We start from the raw sequence: 19,784 nt of genomic DNA on the forward strand, positions 1-19,784 counted from the left end.
TCTCCCTCCACAATTTTGCTCTGCTCCATCCCTCTCTCTTCACTCACAAAGTGGCCACCCAATTTAAGCCCTAATTACCCCTCACCTAGACTACTTTGATGGCCTCTTCATTGGTTTCCCTGTTTCCATTTTATCCATTCTCTAATCTTTCTTTAACTTAGATGCGAAAATCCTCTTCTTAAAGCACAGGATTGACCATATCACTTTCCTGGTCAAAAAACTTCAGGGGATTCTTACTGGTCTAGAAGAATAAATTACTCATTAATTTACTTAACCTTATGATATGGGCTATATCTCCTGCCCTAGTAGACTATATGTTCCTTGAGGGCAAGGAGTATTGTGGATTCACTTTTTATCCCTAGCACATAGCACAGAGGCCTTGTCTTTAGAATGAGATGAAACTTGTGATCTCAGCACTGTGAATCCTCCCCTGAACAATGGAGATCATGATGCATTGATGCTTTCTCATCCTATGTGACTCTTGGCCACACCTTCCCATCATCTCCTACTAAATGTTTGTGAGCAGGCTCTTAGACCCTTGCAAAGCTTTCTAGAATTCCTGTTGCTTAAGCATGCCTGGGACTGGTCGTCATGAGTACAGGTAAGTAGGTGGTGAAGTGAATAGAGCCCTGAGCCTAGTTAGAAGGACCTAAGTTCAAATCCAGTTTCAGACCCTTACTAGCTATGTGACCCTAGACAAGTCACTTAATCTTGGTGTGCCTCAGTTTTCCCAAATGCAAAATAGAAATAATAATATCACCTAGCCCAATAGAAATATTGTGAGGGTCAAATGGAATAATATTTATAAAGTGCTTAGCACATTGCCTGGTCCTGCTTAATAAATATGTATTCCATCTTCCCTTCCTTCTTACCAAACATATACCCCTCAGAGTGGGACACGAAAGACGGGAGGACTCAGAAAGCACAGGGAGCCTCATTCCTGGGGCTTGGTGGGAGGTCAGACAGACAGGGAACTCTGACGATGGGGAAATCAGATCCAGTGCCTTCGTCTTTAAGATGTGTGTTTGATGAGGGTTAAGCTGTATATTCAGTAGAGAAAACTGTCAATACCAGTGCTGTTTTTAGATCCCAGAGAACTAAGAGGGGAAAAAAACTATGAACTCAATTTGAATGTAGTAAAAACATTATTACTATGCCAAAGTAATACTAATTATAATCACTCCTGTGAACTGCTTACTGATGCAATCTGATTCAACACACATCCCTTATGCACCTGCTATAGAGAAGACACTGGACTAGGCACTAGGGGAAATACAAAATAAGGAACACGTTTCTATTGCTGTCAGAGAGTTTAAGATCTAACAGGATAGAACAGACATATAAATAACTCTAAGACAAAATAGGAAGATGAACAGAAGACAGAGTACTGGTTTAGAGTCAGACAACTTGGGTTTCTCCAGACTTTGATACCTAAATGACCTTGGGTGCAAGTCACTGGCTACATCTGGGCCTCAGTTACTTCATTTGTATAATGAGGGGATTACATTAGATCAGGGATTCTTAATCTGAGGTCCACAGACCTATGGGTAGATTTCAGTGGGTTTGTGACAGGATGGGGGAAATGACATTTATTTTCACTAACCTCTAACTGAAGTTTATCATTTCCTCCAATTATTTAAAATCATCAGACACATAGGCTTCAACAAACCAACAGAAGGGTCCATGACACAAACAAAGGTTAACAACCCGGGAATAGAAGATTTCTCAGGTTTCTTTCAGTTCAGCCTAAATTCTGAAATGTTGGGACCTCTGAGATCCTAACAAAGTGCAATGTAAGGCTGGAGGAGAAAAGCTAGACTCTGACTGAAGGGATCAAGGGGCCATTTTATGCTAGACATTAGGGCAGGTAGGGCTTTGGGAAAAGGACATTCTAGGTGCAGGTAAAGTGAGCAAAGTCTCAGAAGAGGTAAATCACAGGAATTTGTACAGGCATGGGTGAGTCTGATCAGTTTATCTGGAGCATAAAGTGTCTAAAGCAGGACTAGAGCAAGGTTACACTAGAAGGGCACAATGGTAACAAATTGTGGAGGGCCAAGAAGTCCATACTTGGGAGCTTGGGTTTTACCTGGTAAGCAGTAGGAAGAGTATGGGTACCTCATCCCCCCTCTACCAACTCATTTTATAGCCCATTCAAGCCTTGGTTAACCATTTTCATGTATTACTATGGATTTTTTTAAATGTCAAACTTTCTTAACTAAGGGGGAAGCTAGGTGGTACAGGGGATAAAGCATCGATCCTGGAATCAGGAAGACCTGAGTTCAAATCTGGCTTCAGACACTTGACAGTTACTAGCTGTGTGACCCTGGGCAAGTCACTTAACCCTCATTGCCCCGCCAAAAAAAGAAGAAAGAAAGAAAAAAAGGAAGGAAGGAAGGAAGGAAGGAAGGAAGGAAGAAAGAAAGAAAGAAAAAGTGTTAAGCTTTCAGCTTCTTCCTTCTATCATCTCCAATTGTTCCTGAATATAAAGTATCCATAGATTTTGCATTTTTTCCCAATTAGAGTGTAAGCCCTTTGAGAGCAGGGGCTGTCTTTTACCATTATTTGGATACCCAGCGCTTAGCACAGTATGTAGTACATCAATAAATATTTATTTAAGGCACTTAATAAATATTTATGTCTGATTCACTGACGATGATGCTCTCTGAAATCAGTTAGATTGGTATTCTGATACATGCCCCTACTCAAAGCCTTTCCAACTTGGGGGAATGTGTTTGTCACCTTCTTTTCAAAATGAGTAACCAGAATAATGGTATTATTGATAATAATAGCTAATATTTATATAGAATGTTAAGGTTTTAAATTTTTTGCATATATTATCTCATTTTATTCCCTCTTAAGAACCTTTCTGCAGTAGTCAGTCAATAAACATTTCACCAAGCACTGTGCTAAGTACTGAGGATACCAAAAAAAAAAAAAGACAAAAGACAATCCCTGCCCTCAAAGAGCTCCCAATCTAATAGAGGTATAATTAGTATCTCCTACTTTGTAGATTAGGGAATTGAAGCTAAGAAAGGTTAAGGGACTTGTCCAGTATCCCATAGTTAAAAAGTATCTGAAGCCAGTTTTGAATCTTGGTCTTCCCAATGCCAAGTCCAGGACTCTATCCACCATACCATGCTGGTTCACACTAGTCTTTCAAGTAAAGAGTAGAATGTTAGCAAATGAACACAGCAAGTTAATCAGAAAAATGATTGACAATGATAAGATCATGCCAATAAATATGGTAAAAGCTTTGGAGAAAATGCTATTCACATTCATGACTTTTGGAAACTTTGAGCCATACTTTAGATAATCTAAAATATTCCCTCCACCAGTGAAGATGACAACTCTTGCATTCCTCTCTGCACAATTCTTTTCTAGGATTGACCCAAATCTTACCCAGTAAATCTATCATTATGACCAAAATGCAAAAACTCTCTAGAGATTCATGATTAAAAGATTGAAAAAATTATCCTGGGGGATTTTATTCTACTTAATATCAAGAACCCCAATAACTAGTTGTGTGACACACAGTAAGTCCTTTAGCTCTTAGACCCTTAGTTATCTCTTCTTTAAAATTAAGGTGTTGGGGCAGCTAGATGGCAGAGTGGATAAAGCACCAGCCCTGGATTCAGGAAGACCTGAGTTCAAATCTAGCCCCAGACATTTCACACTTGCTAGCTGTGTGACCTTGGGCAAGTCACTTAACCCTCATTGCCCCACCAAAATAAATAAATAAATAAAATTAAGGGGTTGAATTAGATTATCTCCATGGGTCCTTTGGCACTATGATTCCTAGCTGTGGAATAGTTGTTGGCAGATGGCCATCATGAGACTTCTATACAGGCAGATTAATCTAACCTTATATGAATCAAAGCAGGCACATCCTGGAGGTGGGAAGAAAAACCAAAGAGACCTTGGAAATCATCTAGACAAGATATCCTAAGGACTTGTACAATAGTGGTAACAGTGGAAGTGGAAAGGAGGGAACAAATATGAGACCTTATAGAATCAGAATGCACAGGATTTGGGAAATCTTTAAATTAGGAAGTGAGATAGAGGGAGAATCAAATTCAAAGTCAGGTTTTAAATATCCATGTAAATGGGCAAACGGTGTACAATTGAAAGAAGGAGAAGTATGGATGGGAAGAAAGTTTTCCTTGAGTTATGTTGATTTTGAAGTGCCAGTGTGACATCCAAATAAAATATTCTAGAGCTTGTTGGAATTACAGATCTGAAATATAAGAGAAAGGGCAGTGCTGAAGATTTTAAGAGACATCTGCACAGTAATTATTTATTGTTGAAGCTATGGGAGAAGATGACATTGCCAAGGGAAATGGGAGAAAAAAAGTAGAGGGCTTTGGGGAGAACTTTGACAAACAATACTTATGTTTAATTCTATCCAACACAGTAACTTTTATGAATTTCATTAAATATGTTCAATCACCAGTATTTTAAGTTTTATTTAGTTAAAAACCCTAAAAGGTTTGCATATACTCTGTAATTCATTGCTCATGAAGTCAGTTCCCAACTTTAAAACATTAGGAACAATAGTGCTTGTCATCCATCCACTTATGTGGGTGTTAAGAACTGAACATCTTTGGGTGCTATGAAGAGAAATACCCTCGTTGCCTCAGAGTACTTATTTCTCAGCATTACACTTTTCTTTGCTTTCCTAGGATATTGTAAGAATTAAAAATTTAACATCTCCTATTACCTCCTCCTCCCATCCAACCTTCCTTGAAGGTTGTAAGTAGCCACCTAAGGTTCATGGTACTCTTAAGGATTTGTATTTCTAAAACTATAGCTCACAAGCTCCCACCAGTGTAGTTTATTTTAATAATCAGCCAGTTGACATAATTATTCCAGAGCAAAGATGCATTTAAGGTAGCAAGATATGAACAGAAGAAACAGAATATATAGCAAAAAATAAAAACAACAAACAGAAACAAAAACAAAACCCACTGGAAGAGAGGTATACGTGTAGGTAATATGATCATACTTCTGGCACTGCAGAATCCAAACGTCCTTTTCCCTTACTGTGATATCCTCTTGCTGCTCTGCTGGGCTCCTTGATCAATATCCAATCCAGTACACTAAAAATCATGGTTTAGAGCAGTACAAATAATGTGAAAGAAATGGGCTGATGTCCAGAGGTACACCATATTTACCATCTCTTATATTGACTTGTTCTCAAGAAATAAGTTATCTTTTCCCTGGATCATTCCCTTCTTCATGACTCAATGTAATGATAGGATAGAGTTAAAATGGCCATATAGATGATAGGAGTTTACTGGTAGGTAGTTCTGTTTAACATAGAAACTGTAACAGGCCACAGAACATACCCACAAAAATGGATAAATAACATTTTTAAATGTCGACACATTTACCAAAGAAGCAGTAGGCATGGTAAGCATCCTCATCCTTTAGACCTGGTAGTAATTTAATACTTAAAAGTTTCCTTAGAAAAGTAGTGAATTTTTCATTGAAATTTTGTGGACTAAAATATAATTTTATAAGAATTTTTGCTTTTCTTTTTCTTTTGTGTTTAGCATTCCTAAAAAGATAGCCAAAAAAGAAGGGACAGAATAAAATTCTTTGAACAGTAGCTGAATACATATTTCTGGCAAACCTTCCAAGTGTTTAGTCTTCTAACTTTAAGAAATTTGAACTGTCATTTTAAATGATGTAACTCCATTTTGGATAGATCAATTATTTTCTCATGGTGGGTAGTTCTTTCAGATCGTAACTTTCCCGCTGACCTCATAGACAGTCTTTGAGAGCTGCTGTGGCTTAAAACTTTGTCAGTCTGTGGCCAACCTGGTGACAAATGTCTTCCCCATTTTTGAGATGCACCTCTCTCATCCCCTCTGCCTCTTAAAACTTAGAATTCTAAAAGGCTTGGCTCAAGAACCATCTCCTGCATGAATCCTTTCCTGACCTCCCTAGGTATTGGTACCCTGAAACCACACACACACACACACACACACACACACACACACACACACACACACACACACACACACACCACTTTGCATGCATTTGGGGTCCTTTTTCTCTTTCTTTGAGGATGATTTCTTTCTTGGTGGAACTGAAGATGTTTGGCCTGATTAAGGGAAGGTTGGGGGAAAGGGTAGTGATTAAAGCTGTCTTCAAGTATTGGAAGAGCTATCATGTGGAAGAATGCAAAAGGGACAGATTTCAGATTTCTCGGGGTGGCAGAAGGTGAAATTCTATTGTGATAATAATACTATTCAAATGCAAAATGGTAAGCAATGGGTTTCTCTTCACTTGAGATCTTTAAGCAAAGGCTGGATGACCACTTAGCAGGGATATTATAGACAAGATTCTTGATCATGTGTAGATTGAACCAGATGGTTCTGAAACAACTCAAATCCAAAACTCTATTAATCTGTGATAACCCTAGTGCCTATATATGAGAATATAAAATTAAGTTGTTTTAAAATTCTTAATGACAAATCAGTCTAAGTCTTAGAATTGAGGTAATATATTTTGATATCCTTAAGAATTCTTTTTAGGCCTGAGTTCTCTCTCATCTCAAATTCCCCTATAGTCTTCTCCTATGCCTAACTTTCCTAACATTTTTTTGGCGGGGGAGGGTTTTGTGAGGCAATTGTAGTTAAGTGACTTGCCCAGGGTCACACAGCCAGTAAGTGTCAAGTGTCTGAGGCCAGATTTGAACTTAGGTCCTCCTGAATCTAGGGCTGGTGCTTTATCCACTGTGCCACATAGCTGCCCCATTTTCCTAACTTTTCAACCCATTTAATCCATAAAATACTCCCTTACATAACCTCCACTGTGGAGAATATAATGCCAAATTGAATTCATATCTACACGTGTGCCCATTATCAGCTCTTTGAAAGAGGAGACCATATCTTTTTTTAAATTGTTTTCTGTTCAAGCACTTAGCACAAGCACATAGTATGTAATTAATGAAATCTTTAAAAGTCAAATTTGGATATAAACCTGTGAAATTAATTATTGAAAGATTTTTTTCCTTTATTTGTTTTTATTTACTTGTTTGTTCTCCACCCCACTCTACCCCCTTGGAGGGGAAAGGGAAGGCACTTAAAAAACTTAATGTATATTTGCCAGCAACCAGCATCCCAGCCTGTGTATGATGATAGTTTAAATGAACCCATCCATTATCTGAGGTTTCACTTGCATACAAAAAAATGATCATTAATAGAACTCTAGTCATTGAAATATCATTAATAGAGACAGCTAGGTGCCATAGAGGACAGAGTGGTGGACTCAGGAAGGAAAAGGAAGTTCAGATTCTGTCTCCACTTCTTTTTTTTTTTTTTTTAGTGAGGCAATTGGGGTTAAGTGACTTGCCCACGGTCACACAGCTAGTGAGTGTGTAAAGTGTCTGAGGCCGGACTTGAACTCAGGTCCTCCTGAATCCAGGGCCGGTGCTCTATCCACTGAGCCACCTAGCTGCCCCATGTCTCCACTTCTTAGCTGTATGATCTCTTAAACTCTAATTATCATCCATAGAGACAATAGAACCTACTTCCCAGAGTTTTTAATAAGGATAAACAGAGATTTTATATATAAAGTTCTTTGAAAACCTTAAAGGACTATATAATTATCTCATTATTATCCAAATAAACCATCCAAATAATGGCACTGACACCAGCCAACCCTAACCTGTTGTCTGATGAGAGATATGATTATTAAATAAATAATTGTTAATATTGAAAAGACACAGGATTTCTCCCTTTCTGAAATCCTATTCTCTACCAGAGCAAGTCCGCATCTGAAAGACATTGCTGATAATGGGATTGGATTGACTTTCTCCTAAATCTTGTTCAGACCCCACCCAGGTGGGGAAGCCTATTGTGTTTTACTCAGGTTTGGATGGGGATAGAATCTTTGATTAAATTGCCTAAGGCTGGGGTGGTTTAGAAGTAAATGACATAATCAAAATCACATCTCCCAGGCCCTTATTAGAATAGGTCTACCTTTCATTATAATATTCATTCTTCTCTTTACTTATTAACCAATCAGAATCGATTGCCACCCTCAGGAATACCCACTCTTCCAAGGTCATTTAAGTATTGAATGGGTTCCCTGAGGGGTCTTTGGCATTCAAGAGTGTCACTGACCCCTTTTATTAATTATATGCTAGTATGATTTATACAATGATTAATTACCCAGAAACTATGTGTCTCAAACTTTTTATACATCACACTAGTTATCCTTAAAAGATTACTCAATAGATAAAAGATGAAGTGTCCTGGAGCTGAAGGGGAGAAAGAGCAAATAGCAAAACAATAAACATTTATTAAATGCTTTCTATATGCAAGGCACCATACCAGGCAATGGAGTTATAAAGACAAAAATTTTTTTAAAAAATCTGCTCAGAAAGAACTTCTTTTCCATTATCTATTTTCCTAAGTTCATAGATTTAGAACTAGAAAAGACCAGGAAAAAAAAGCTCATCTCTTCCAACCTCTCTTTTTTTCAATAGATGAGAAAACAGAAGCTCTGAGAGATTAAGAGACTAACGAATAGCAAATAGCAGGATCAGGCTTCCAAGCCAGGTCCCCTGAATCTAAATCCATGTTTCCCTCCGTGACACCATGAGGCCTCCCAAAATTATTGTAATTTTTAGCATTAGCATTATGAAAATTTGAACACCCACCAATAGCTTATCAAGCAGATTACTGGGGCTCAGGCTGGGGGAAACAAGAAAATAGGAGCTAACTCTTGTGTTTTTGAATTTCAGGGATTGTGGCTGTCCTCTTTTGTGGTGTCACACAGGCCCATTATACCTACAACAATCTGTCGTCAGATTCCAAAATGAGAACAAAACAGGTAAAGGGGGGGTAAAAATGATGATTGGGGGTTTTTTGCCTCTTTTCTTAGTGTGAGGATTTTACAGTGATTCTATCAGTAGACCTTGAAGGAATTTCATTAGAGGGAAGAAAGCGTAAGCCTTCATTATGGGTAGAATATTTATAGAGATTGTTCCTATCCCTTCCCATCCTCCCTTCCCCAGACACCCCTGGCCAGGAAAACCATTAGCAATTCTCTTGGTAAGCAAAAAAAAAAAAAACTTATAATAGTCTCTCCCTCCTGAGAGACCTCAAATGTAGAATGTCAGTCAAAGATGAAAGACACAGAGTTGCTAATAATTCAGAGTCACTTACATCTAGAAGCATTATAAAGCATATGAGATTGGATAGTTATAAGAAAGAAGATGAAGAAGAGAATAGCGGAGGTTGTTGGGCTTTTAAGGGTGGGTTTGGGCTTTGTTTTGTTTTGTTTTGCTTTAGCCTCATTAGACATGCAAGTTCGCACAAGCTGATTACCAGTCAGTGGTCACAGAAGACAGAATGTAGCTTTTTGGGTGCAAGCAGCCTTACCTATTAGATTTTTCTTCCTTCTGTGATTTAAAGTTCCTTGACAGCAGATAGAATATCATACCAAGACTTACTATAAAGAAGGATGTCTCCCAAGCTGCAGACCAGGATTTCCCAAAGGATAGCAAAGGCGTGCTTGTGACACTGTGGGAAGAGCACTAGATTGGAAGTCAAAAGACCTGGAGTTAAATCCTTTACTAGCTGTGTGACTCTGTGCAAATCACTTGACCTCTCTGGGCCTCAGTTTCCCCATCTCTAAAATTGGGGGGTGTTAGACTAAGTGACCTTTAAGGACTGTCCCAGTTCTAAATCTATGATGCAATAAAATGGTCAAGCTGATTGCCATCATTATACCCCTCAGTTCAGGGTCAGCAGAAGGAATAGCTCGGATGGCAATGTGGTACCCTCCCCATTTTGTATTACCTGGCTTTCCTCTCTCAAAGACACCCTGGGGATCTTATGTCTTCAATCAAATGAAAAGTAGCTCCTCTTCATAAAGTCCGAGGGCCTGTGGCATATGCCCGCTGGCTCCTCCGAGGCAGGGACAATGTATACTGGCTGAGAACAAAAATCTTTAAGAAGGTCCTTGGGCTCATGGGAGCCAGTAATAAGATTACACTACTTGTGTTAATTTTCCTAAGGCTTTGATGAGCAAATGTCCTTTCCTGACATTGTTGAATTCTTGGAGAGTTTGCATGCTGGAAAGTTTGGACCCTGTTTAGGGACTTGTACTTCTAAGTCTTGCTATGTAGACTGTGATGCTGAACTTCAAAGGCAACTTGTCTCAAGGCTAGACAGCAGCCCTGCACCTTGGGGAGGCACAGCTGATATCAGTGCCCCCCAACCTTCTGTTCTCTCTCTTTCTGAATAGTTTGACAGAAGATATTTGCCCAGCTGCCCACTTTCACTTTTATAGAACTCTCCTTTAAGAGAATTTTCTAAATTCATTTTCTAATATTTACAGCTCCTGTTTCCTTCCTTCCTTCCTTCCTGCTTCCCTCCCTCCCTTCCTTCCTTCCTTTATCTATTCCTTCCTTCCTTCTTCCATTCCTTCTTTCCTTCCTTCCTCCATGCCTGCCTTCCTGCCTTCCTTCTTTCCTTATCTTATTTACTTTCTCTTCTTTCTCACTCCCTTCCTTTCACCCTCCCCTTTTGCTCTCTTTCTTTCCCCTCCCTCATTCTTTCTTTCCTACCCATCTCTCTCCCTTCCTTACCCTCTACTTCCTTCTACTTTATTTCTTCCTTTCTTTGCCCTTCCTGTATTTTCTCCCTTTCTTCTTTCCATCCCCTGTCCCTCCCACCCTTCCTCCCTTTCTTCTCTCATTTCTTCCTTTCCTTTCTTCTTTCTCCCTTTTTTCTCCCTTCCCTCTTTCTTTGTTCCTTTCCCCTCCCTCACTCTTTCCTCAGCTCCCCTTCTCCCTCCCTCCCTTACTCTTTCCTTCTTTCTACTTTATTTCTTCCTTTCTCTGCCCTTCCTGAATTTTCCTCCTTTCTTCCTCCTTACTTCCCTTCCTTGTTTCCTTATGTTTTTTTTCTCTCTGTCTCAGTTATAGGACTCTCCTTTCCTTTCTAGTTCTCTTTCTCCTACATAGCTATATTATATAAATGTGTTTCCTAGTATAACACCTGGTCTTTGACATAATCAGTTTTTATTCATTCAGTCAGACTTTCAGCAAGAGTTTCTTCAGTGCCCCTAACATGGTGCTAAGGGCAGCTAGGTGACACAGTAGATAGATATTGGGCCTGGAGTTAGGTAGATCTGAGTTAAAATCTGGCTTCAGACACTTACTAGCTTTGTGATACTGGGCAAGTCACTTAACTCCATTTGCCTCAGTTCCCTCATCCATAAAATGAGTTGGAGAAGGGTATGGCAAACCACTCCAGTCTCTTTTTTTTTTTGGCAGAGCAATGAGGGTTAAGTGACTTGCCCAGGGTCACACAGCTAGTAAGTATCAAGTGACTGAGGTCAGATTTGAACTCAGGTCCTCCTGAATCCAGGGCTGGTGCTCTATCCACTGCGCCACCTAGCTGCCCCCCACTCCAGTCTCTTTGCCAAGAAAACCCCAAATGGTGTCACAGAGTTGGACACAATGAAAAATAACTAAAACAAATGCAACGTGATACTATGAAAGACACAAAGGTAAATACAACATGATCCTTCCCCTCAAAGATTTTTTGGGATCTGCTGTCCATGAACAAATTCTGGGGAATCTAGCTTTTGGTTTTATTTTACATGAGAGTGGGTGATGATCATTAAAACTCTAATATGAAAGCTACATTATCAAGTAATACATGATAATAATAATGGTTTCATTTCATTCTGACACATTATATTAATTTCCATTTGATAAATGCCATACATAAGACATACGCCTAGTGTAATTCTTAGATAATGGTAGAAAGATCCAGAATAGCCTATTTTCTTGCATCATCTTTCCTGAGGTAGGTATGTTCACCTTCCTGATTTACACAGCACTTTTTGTGTTACAACTTTCAGCATTACTCTTTAATTCTTAATAAAAAGAGGCATGTAATATCTGAGGCATTGGTTCTGATGATATAGTCTAATCTGGCCAACAATAGCCAGTTTTCCTGACTTCCAAGAAAGGAGATCAAAGATAACTCTTAAAAACTTAGAATTGGCTTGTTTTACCCTAATTACACTTCATTTGCTAAGATTTCTCTCACTTTTCTGCTTCCTTTGATTCAAAGTACCTTTTAAAAATATGGTATTAGAATGCCTGAATTTGTGAATGATTGCAAAGTGTTTAAATTTCTTCTTAGTTAAGCTGGAGGTTTTTTTTTTTCAGTGAAACTCATTAAATTGTATAAAGGACATTTAGTAGTTCAGCTAATAAGTGTTCTCTTTTAAATGCTAATGGGACTAACACTCACACATCAAGAGAAGAACACATTGTACTCTGTCCTCAGAAAAAATTATTATCTCTCACACCTTTCATCAAGAATTCTTCTTCCACAGCCAACTTGTGTCATGGTGGGGACCATGGATGACCATTATTCTTCTGTGGAATTTTTTTTTTTACAATATATCCATAGTTAAAATGTGCTTTCTCAAATAAGTTTGTGTTACAATTTAATGGCACATCTGTAACATTTTAACATCATAGCCCGTAATTATCCTAATAGTCTTTGCTAAGTAAACCACCTGGATATGGACCAGTACTGGAAATTGTTGTTATTGTTTAGTCATTTTTCAGTCGTGTCTGAATCTGTGTGATACTGTTTGGTGTTTTCTAAGCAGAAATACTGGAGCAGTTTGCCATTTCCTTCTCCAGCTCATTTTACAGATGAGGCAACTGAGTCAAATGGAGTTAAGTGACTTGTCCGGTATCACAAAGCCAGTAAGTGTCTGAGGCTGGATTTGAACTAAGAAGATGAGTCTTTCTGACTCCAAGCCCAGCACTCCATCCACTGTACCACCCAGCTGTCCATGTGCTAGATATTATACAATTCAAATTCAGAGTTTATTAAGTAGTTCCTATAAGCAGGACATTGTATTGAGTATAAGGAAAAAAATATGATTTAGGAGTGACCGTGTCTCTCCCCTCCCCACCCCACCCCCAACTTCAGTAGCTCCATATTAGCATTAGGTCAAATGCCTGACATTTAACTCTTCACAATCTGGCTCCAGCCTCTCTTTCCAGGTTTATTTCATGTTACTTCCATGTATACACTCTATGGTACAACCAAACTGGCCTTCTTGTTGTTCCATGCATTCAACACTCCCTTTCCACCTCCCACTTCCGTGGCTTTGTATAAGCTATCCCCTATACCTGGAGACGTTCTCTACCTACTTCCACCACTTCATATTCACTTCTTAGTATCACTGGCTCACTTCAAAATGATGCAATAGACGAGTAATGAATCTGGAATTGGAGGACCTGGGTTCAAATTCCACCTATAAAGCTCGCTGCCTGTATAACTTTGGGCGAGTCAGTTAATTTCCCTGGGACTTGGTTTCTCATTAATTGTTGTTGTCATCTGTCTTTTGGTCACCAAACTAATTCTCTTCCACAGCCATCTGGGTCCAGTGTCAAGATATATATCATGATGGCTGGAGATGGCCCCAGATGTTTTAAGGCAATTGGGGTTAAGTGACTTGTTCAGAGTCATACAGCTATTAAGTGTCTGAGGTGAGATTTAAACTCTGGTCCTACTGACTTCAGGGCTAGTGTTCTATCCACTGCACCATCTAGCTGCCTTCTTCCTCATTAATATAATGAAGTGATTGAACTATATGGTTGTTTACATCTCTTCTAGGGCAGAATCTATTATCCCATGATCCTCACCCTCTCCAGTTATTATTCATATGACTGTCCTCAGAACGCCATGCATTTACTTATCATTTTTATTTTCTTTTTTACATTTCAGTAGAACCTAAGCTACTTGATTCTAACTAGGCTTTGAAAAGTAAAGAAATGTCACTAAAGTTAGCAGGAAATATGGACAATGGGTGGAATTGTTTAATTTACTCCACAAATGGAATAAAATTTGGGGTATACAGCTAGTTGATGTGATGGGTAGAGTGCCAGGCAGGGAATCAGAAAGATCTGAGTCCATGTTTGCCCTCATACACTTACTAACTCTGTGACCTTGGGCAAATCACTTAATCCCTTTTTTCCTGAATATCTTGGAAATATTATTAGCACCTACTTCCCATGCTTATTGTGAGGGTCAAATGAGATAAAATATGTAAATCACCGTGACTGGAATCTATTAGGCACTACATAAAGGCTACCTATTATTTTTTATTTTGCATGAGTAATTTTTGTTTCTGCTTCTTCAAGCATGTTATCCCTTTCCTCCAAACCCTATTGGCCTTTTAAGTTTAAATTATCTACTGTTGTTTTAGTGATGTGTCATTTAATTGGCAAAATAAAGAGGGAGGAAAATGATGTTGCCCACAAGTAAAAATTTCAGATAACTAAAGATGATCTATTTAAATACCAAAACTTTAAACTTTTTTGGTAACTATTCTCTCAAAGTTTCTTTTGAAAATGGAAACAAATTTTCTCTTCCACCATTTTGAGCTGGAGTTTGGAGGATGATATTATCAATCAAGGGCTAAAAGGCACCTTAGAGATCATTAAATCCAAACTTCTGATTGTACAGAGGAGGAAACTGAAGCCCATATGATTGAGGATTCTCTTGAAGATGATACAGATAGTAAGTGATAGAAGCAAGATTCAGACTCAAATCCTTCAATTCTCGTTTCACTGTTCTTTCCATGATACCATGATAACTTTGAAAAATGCAAAAAACCTTTTCTTTTCTTTCCAACACCAAAACCACCATTATAAATGTCCATGCATCATCATGTAAATATGTACTTGTCTTTCTGAATATTTACCTGCATCATAAACTGGATAGACCTTGAGAATTCATCGGACTCGGTCCCCAATATCCTGACAAGCAGGACAGATAGGGACTTTCTGGTCTTAAAGATCCCTTAGGATAAAACCTCCATGACCTCATTTAATAGCCCTTCACTGTGTTTTATCATCTTGTTTCATGGGCTCAGGTATATGGGTATTCATCTCCATAAGGGCATTGCTGTGTGGTGGATAGAAATTATCTAGTGGGGAACTCTGAGTTTAGATTTCAGATCCTGCCTCTGGCACTTCTCAACTGTGTGACAATGGGTAAGTCACCTTATTACCTCTGAGCTTCATTTTCCTCATTAACAATATGGAGATAATAATATCTATGATTCCTTTCTCACAGGGTTGATATAAAGATCAAATGAGATAATGTATCTAAAGCACTTTACTAATTTTAAAGCCTTATATAAATGCTATGCATTGTTATGGTTGTAATTTTTCCATTCTCTTTAATTAAATAGTATTAAAACAGGCTAGACTATAACTCTGTGTGTGTGTGTTACTTAAAAGAAAGAGCCAAACTGAAACATGCTATTTCCTTGTGGTCCTCAAAAGTCATAGCAAATGACTCCAGTAAAACGTCAGCTCTTAATGCTATTCCTCTGGCATTGCTTCTGGAAATACTGCACACAACAGAAAAAGTCCAGCAATGATGACATGAAATTGAAGAGCAAATTAGACCAGAGTTCCTGGCAGAGAAATCCAATAAATGAGAATAACAGTTCAGTTTTAAGAAAGTGACTTTAATGCAATTGTCCTGGGTTGCATTATGAAATAATAATAATAATATATTTTTTTAAAAAGCTTCTGATTGGAGTCAGCATGACTGATCTATTCTTGTGTGCGAGGAGACTATCCATCACACTGTAACTATAGTCGCCCTGAGCAACCAGGTAACAAAGTGATTTCTGAGACATTTCTTCTGTGGCTGCAAGCTGTGATAAAATAAAGCTATTCTTTAAAAAAGTTTGGAGTTCTTTTATTATGAAAAAAATAATAGATTTTCCCCCACTTACAGAGAGCTTAGGCTATATTCAGGTGAAACTATAAAGGTTAGACTAGTGTTGCATTAATATCTGATCCAAACTAAAAAAAAAAAATTCTTCATTGGAAAGGGTATCTGATCCTATTTAGCCTTTGTCAGGGAATGAATTGGATTAGCTATCTGCTACACTAGGGATCTGCTACTTGAGGTCCATGTCAAAAGACTGCATTATAAGGGAGACTATATTATAATGGGTTCCCATCATGCCTCAAGATCTGTCATGCCCTGCCTGACTTTTATTGTTACCACTAAATCAAGAGGGTAAAAGCATGAAGATCACCATTTGTTGAAATATGTTCTTGATTTGCGAGCAGTTTGAAAGGACCTAGGAGTGAGGAGAGAGGGAACAGGCAATAAACTGGTGGATGCACTGGGTCGGGTCGGGGCGGGGGGGGGGGTCCCTAAATGAAACCCCATTATCCCAATTCCATGTAATAAATGACTTCTAAGGTCCCTTTCAACTTTAGTATTCTAGGATTCTATAATCGACCATGGAATGACTCTGAAATTTAGCTAGTTCCTGGGTTTTCTTTCCTAGTACTACCACAGTATAAGAAGGAAGCCAATTGAATATTCTTGTCTATGAAATTTTTTTAAAATCTAAAAATAGAATTCACAGATTCAAGCACTAATTCATTTTTGGATAGAATTATGAAGTGCTTATTATGTGCCAGACAATGTGCTAAGCACTGAGATTACAAATAAAAGCATTTTAAACAGTCCTTTGCTTTCAGGGGATCTTATATTCTGAGGGGAATGGGGAAAGGCAAAAGATAAAGGAGATTTGGATTTGGCTAAAGTCAAAAAGATTTGAGTTCAAACACTGCCTCTGACACTTAGCTAATGGTATCAAACTGAGCAAGGCAAATAATCTCTTGAAGCCTCAGTTTCCTTATCTGAAAAATGTGAAGACTGGTCTACATAGCCTCTATGTAGCCTCTTCCAGCTCTGAATCTATGATCCTACAAGAGAGATGAGTACTGAATGAGATTTGAGAGTCTTCTGCCTAGAATCTATGGGAGCTGATGTGATAAAAATCTAAAGGAAGTTGAATAGGGACTGCTGAAGTTACCACTTCACTTTTGAATTCATGATGTATTAAACAAAGAAATTCAGTTACAGTCTGATGTGTCTCTTATATTTTAGGAGACAAATTTCACAGTTTCCAGAAATGTAGGCTAGAATCCTACAGAGACAATCAGCCCAGAATGAACTAGAACCTCTTGAGAATGAAATTCTGATGATAGAGTTCTAATGATTAAGAGAAGAATAATCTGTTTAAAGAGACCAATAGGCATGCATAAGGAAATTATAAACCAACTTAGATTTTTAAAAAATATATATTTTTAGAAAATAGAAGACAAAGACAGGCATCTCGAGATGAATGAAAAGGAATCTTTTGATACCATGAGAAGAGTCTGAAGAAAACTAAACAAAGAGCTGAGGCAGGAAATGGACATTAGGATATCACATAGGGTGTTTTGTAGATATACTGGGGAAGGAAAGAATATCAAAGAAGGGAAAACTCAGGATGAACAAAATGTTGATAATGGGGGGAAAGTTTAAAAAAATACAACTTTCCTTTTATTTGAGACTTCTCTATCAGGAAAAATGATCTTTGTTCTGGGAAAGGTAAAACAAAAATGATAAGCAAAGAGTAGAAACCCACAATAAATGAGGAAGTAGTAAGAGAACATCTTGTTCCTTTATTGAGCTCAAGTCAACAGGCCAAATTGAACTGAATCCCCGAGGGCCAAATGAGCAGACAAGTCATTATGGCTGATTTAAATGTCAGTCATCTTTGAAAAATAGTAGAGGATAAGAGAGATGTCATTGATTATTCAAGAAAGGGAAGAGGGTAAAGATTTCAAATTATGGCAGTGATCTTAACTTCAATTCCTGCCCAAATTCAAGAACATGTTATTGAAAGGATGGTCTGTGACCCTTTCTAAAAAGAACTTGTAAACCAGCCTCACTTCTTCAAGAACAACTTGTGCTAAATTCAAATCAAATTCCTTTTTTACAGGGTAATTAGTTGAGCAACTCAGAGAGCCGCTAGGTACCAAGTAGACACTTGAATTTTAGTAGAACATTTCTGGACAAGTTTCTCATATTCTCAGTGAATTAAGATGTGCTAAATGATATTACAGTTAGGTAGACTCAGAACAAGCTGAATGATTATACATGAAGAATAGCCATTTATTAATTTCCATCATTCTGGAAGGAGGTCTCTAGGGTCAAGCTCACTTCAATGATCTATCCTTGGCCCTGTGCTATTTCTATCAATGAGCTGGATAAGGTCATAGATTATATGCTTATCCAGTTTTAACATGTCACAAATAAAAATAATTTTTAAATGTCACAATAGCTAACATATTGAATGGCAGAACAAAGATCTCCCCAAAAAAGATCTTAATAGGCTGCAGCAATAAGCTGTGTCTACGATAAAAAAAAAATTAGAGATAAATGGAAAGTCCTTCACTCAGGTATAAAAAAATCAACAGTATAATTACAGAAGAGTGGTAGAGAGTTGGAAAAAAAATCTGGATATTTGAGTGGACTCTAATCAGTCCCATCTTCATGGAGGAAGCAGTGTGATATGAGAGCCAAACAAGCTAATGTTATCTGAGATGTATTAATAATGGTGCTATATCCAGAGCTTTCATATTGTCAAACTTTGGTTCCTCTTCATTGCATGGAAATGATCCTTTTTTTCTGAAGTCTATACCAGCAGAATTCATGTTCCAATAGCGTTGAACCAAGTTGGAAAGAGTGTGATTGGTTTGGGTTTTTTTGCTTGTTTTGTTTTGTTTTGTTTTTGTGAGGGGCAATGGGGGTTAAGTGACTTGCCCAGGGTCACACAGATAGTTAAGTGTCAAGTGTCTGAGGCCGAATTTGAACTCGGGTCTTCCCAAATCCAGGGCCGGTGCTTTATCCACTGCACCATCTAGCTGCCCCTAGAGTGTGATTTTTAATCCTACTGCTAACCCACTCTGTCTGTTCAAGAAATGGGTCTAGTAACTGATAGATTGATCTTCAAAATGGGAAGTTATTGTCTAGTGAGTCCATATACTATTGGAAGGATAGAATTATGTCCATACCAGCAGCTTTACTCTACATGAAACCAAAAGAAAATTTTTTAATCTGTAGCTAAATGGAAGGATGGACCAGTGGTTCTCCCCCTAGAAGGTGAATAAAGAATTGGCTTTATCCTGCATCCTTGGGAAGTCAGAAACATCATTTCATGGGGAACATGGTAGTATAACTTGGCAGTGGTCCTAAGGAGCCACAGCTTAATGCAATAACATCTGTAGCAAAGGATGAAGTAATCCTCCAAACTATATAAGGACATCAATGGTCGTGATGATGATGATGACGACTATGAAGGCATAGCTGGCATATCTATAGGATTTTAGGGTTTGCAAAACACCTTATGCTCATTATCTCTTTGGCCTATGCACTTTTATAGTTTATTCTTGTTTGGGGGCTTTTTCATTTGTTTGTTTTTTTGCAGGGCAATGAGGGTTAAGTGACTTGCCCAGGGTCACACAGCTAGTGTCAAGTGTCTGAGGCTGTATTTGAACTCAGGTCCTCCTGAATCCAAGGCCAGTGCTTTATCCACTGTGCCACTAGCTGCCCCTTATAGTTTATTCTTACATTCACATTCATTAATACCTGGTGACTTTAGTGTAAACATGAGCACAGGGAAGAATGGCAACATGTTAGAAGATTGTAGTTTAGGGTTTAAATATGAATGAAACCAAAAAGTTGCAAGTCACTTGGAAACATCATGCTTATATATTATGAATATTTTCTTCAAGAAAATAATTAGAAAGTACTGGCCATGGCTAGTACCAAATAATATCACAAAAATATGAAATTAACTATGTATTGTTATTGAATCAAGTGGTTACTGAATCATTGATCAAAGGTCAAAACTAACAT

At 38.1% G+C, this 19,784-nt stretch overlaps 1 protein-coding gene across 1 annotated transcript in view; it reads left to right on the top strand.

Moving 5' to 3' along the window:
* The window catches only part of SLC9A9 (solute carrier family 9 member A9), a 733,387-nt gene that overhangs the window by 371,104 nt on the left and 342,499 nt on the right, over positions 1-19,784 (top strand). Inside the window, 1 exon segment of the mRNA XM_043990722.1 lies at positions 8,756-8,844. Coding sequence (XP_043846657.1) covers positions 8,756-8,844 — 89 coding nt within the window.

The sequence above is a fragment of the Dromiciops gliroides genome, chromosome 3 (genome assembly GCF_019393635.1).
Source record: "Dromiciops gliroides isolate mDroGli1 chromosome 3, mDroGli1.pri, whole genome shotgun sequence".
NCBI lineage: Eukaryota > Metazoa > Chordata > Mammalia > Microbiotheria > Microbiotheriidae > Dromiciops > Dromiciops gliroides.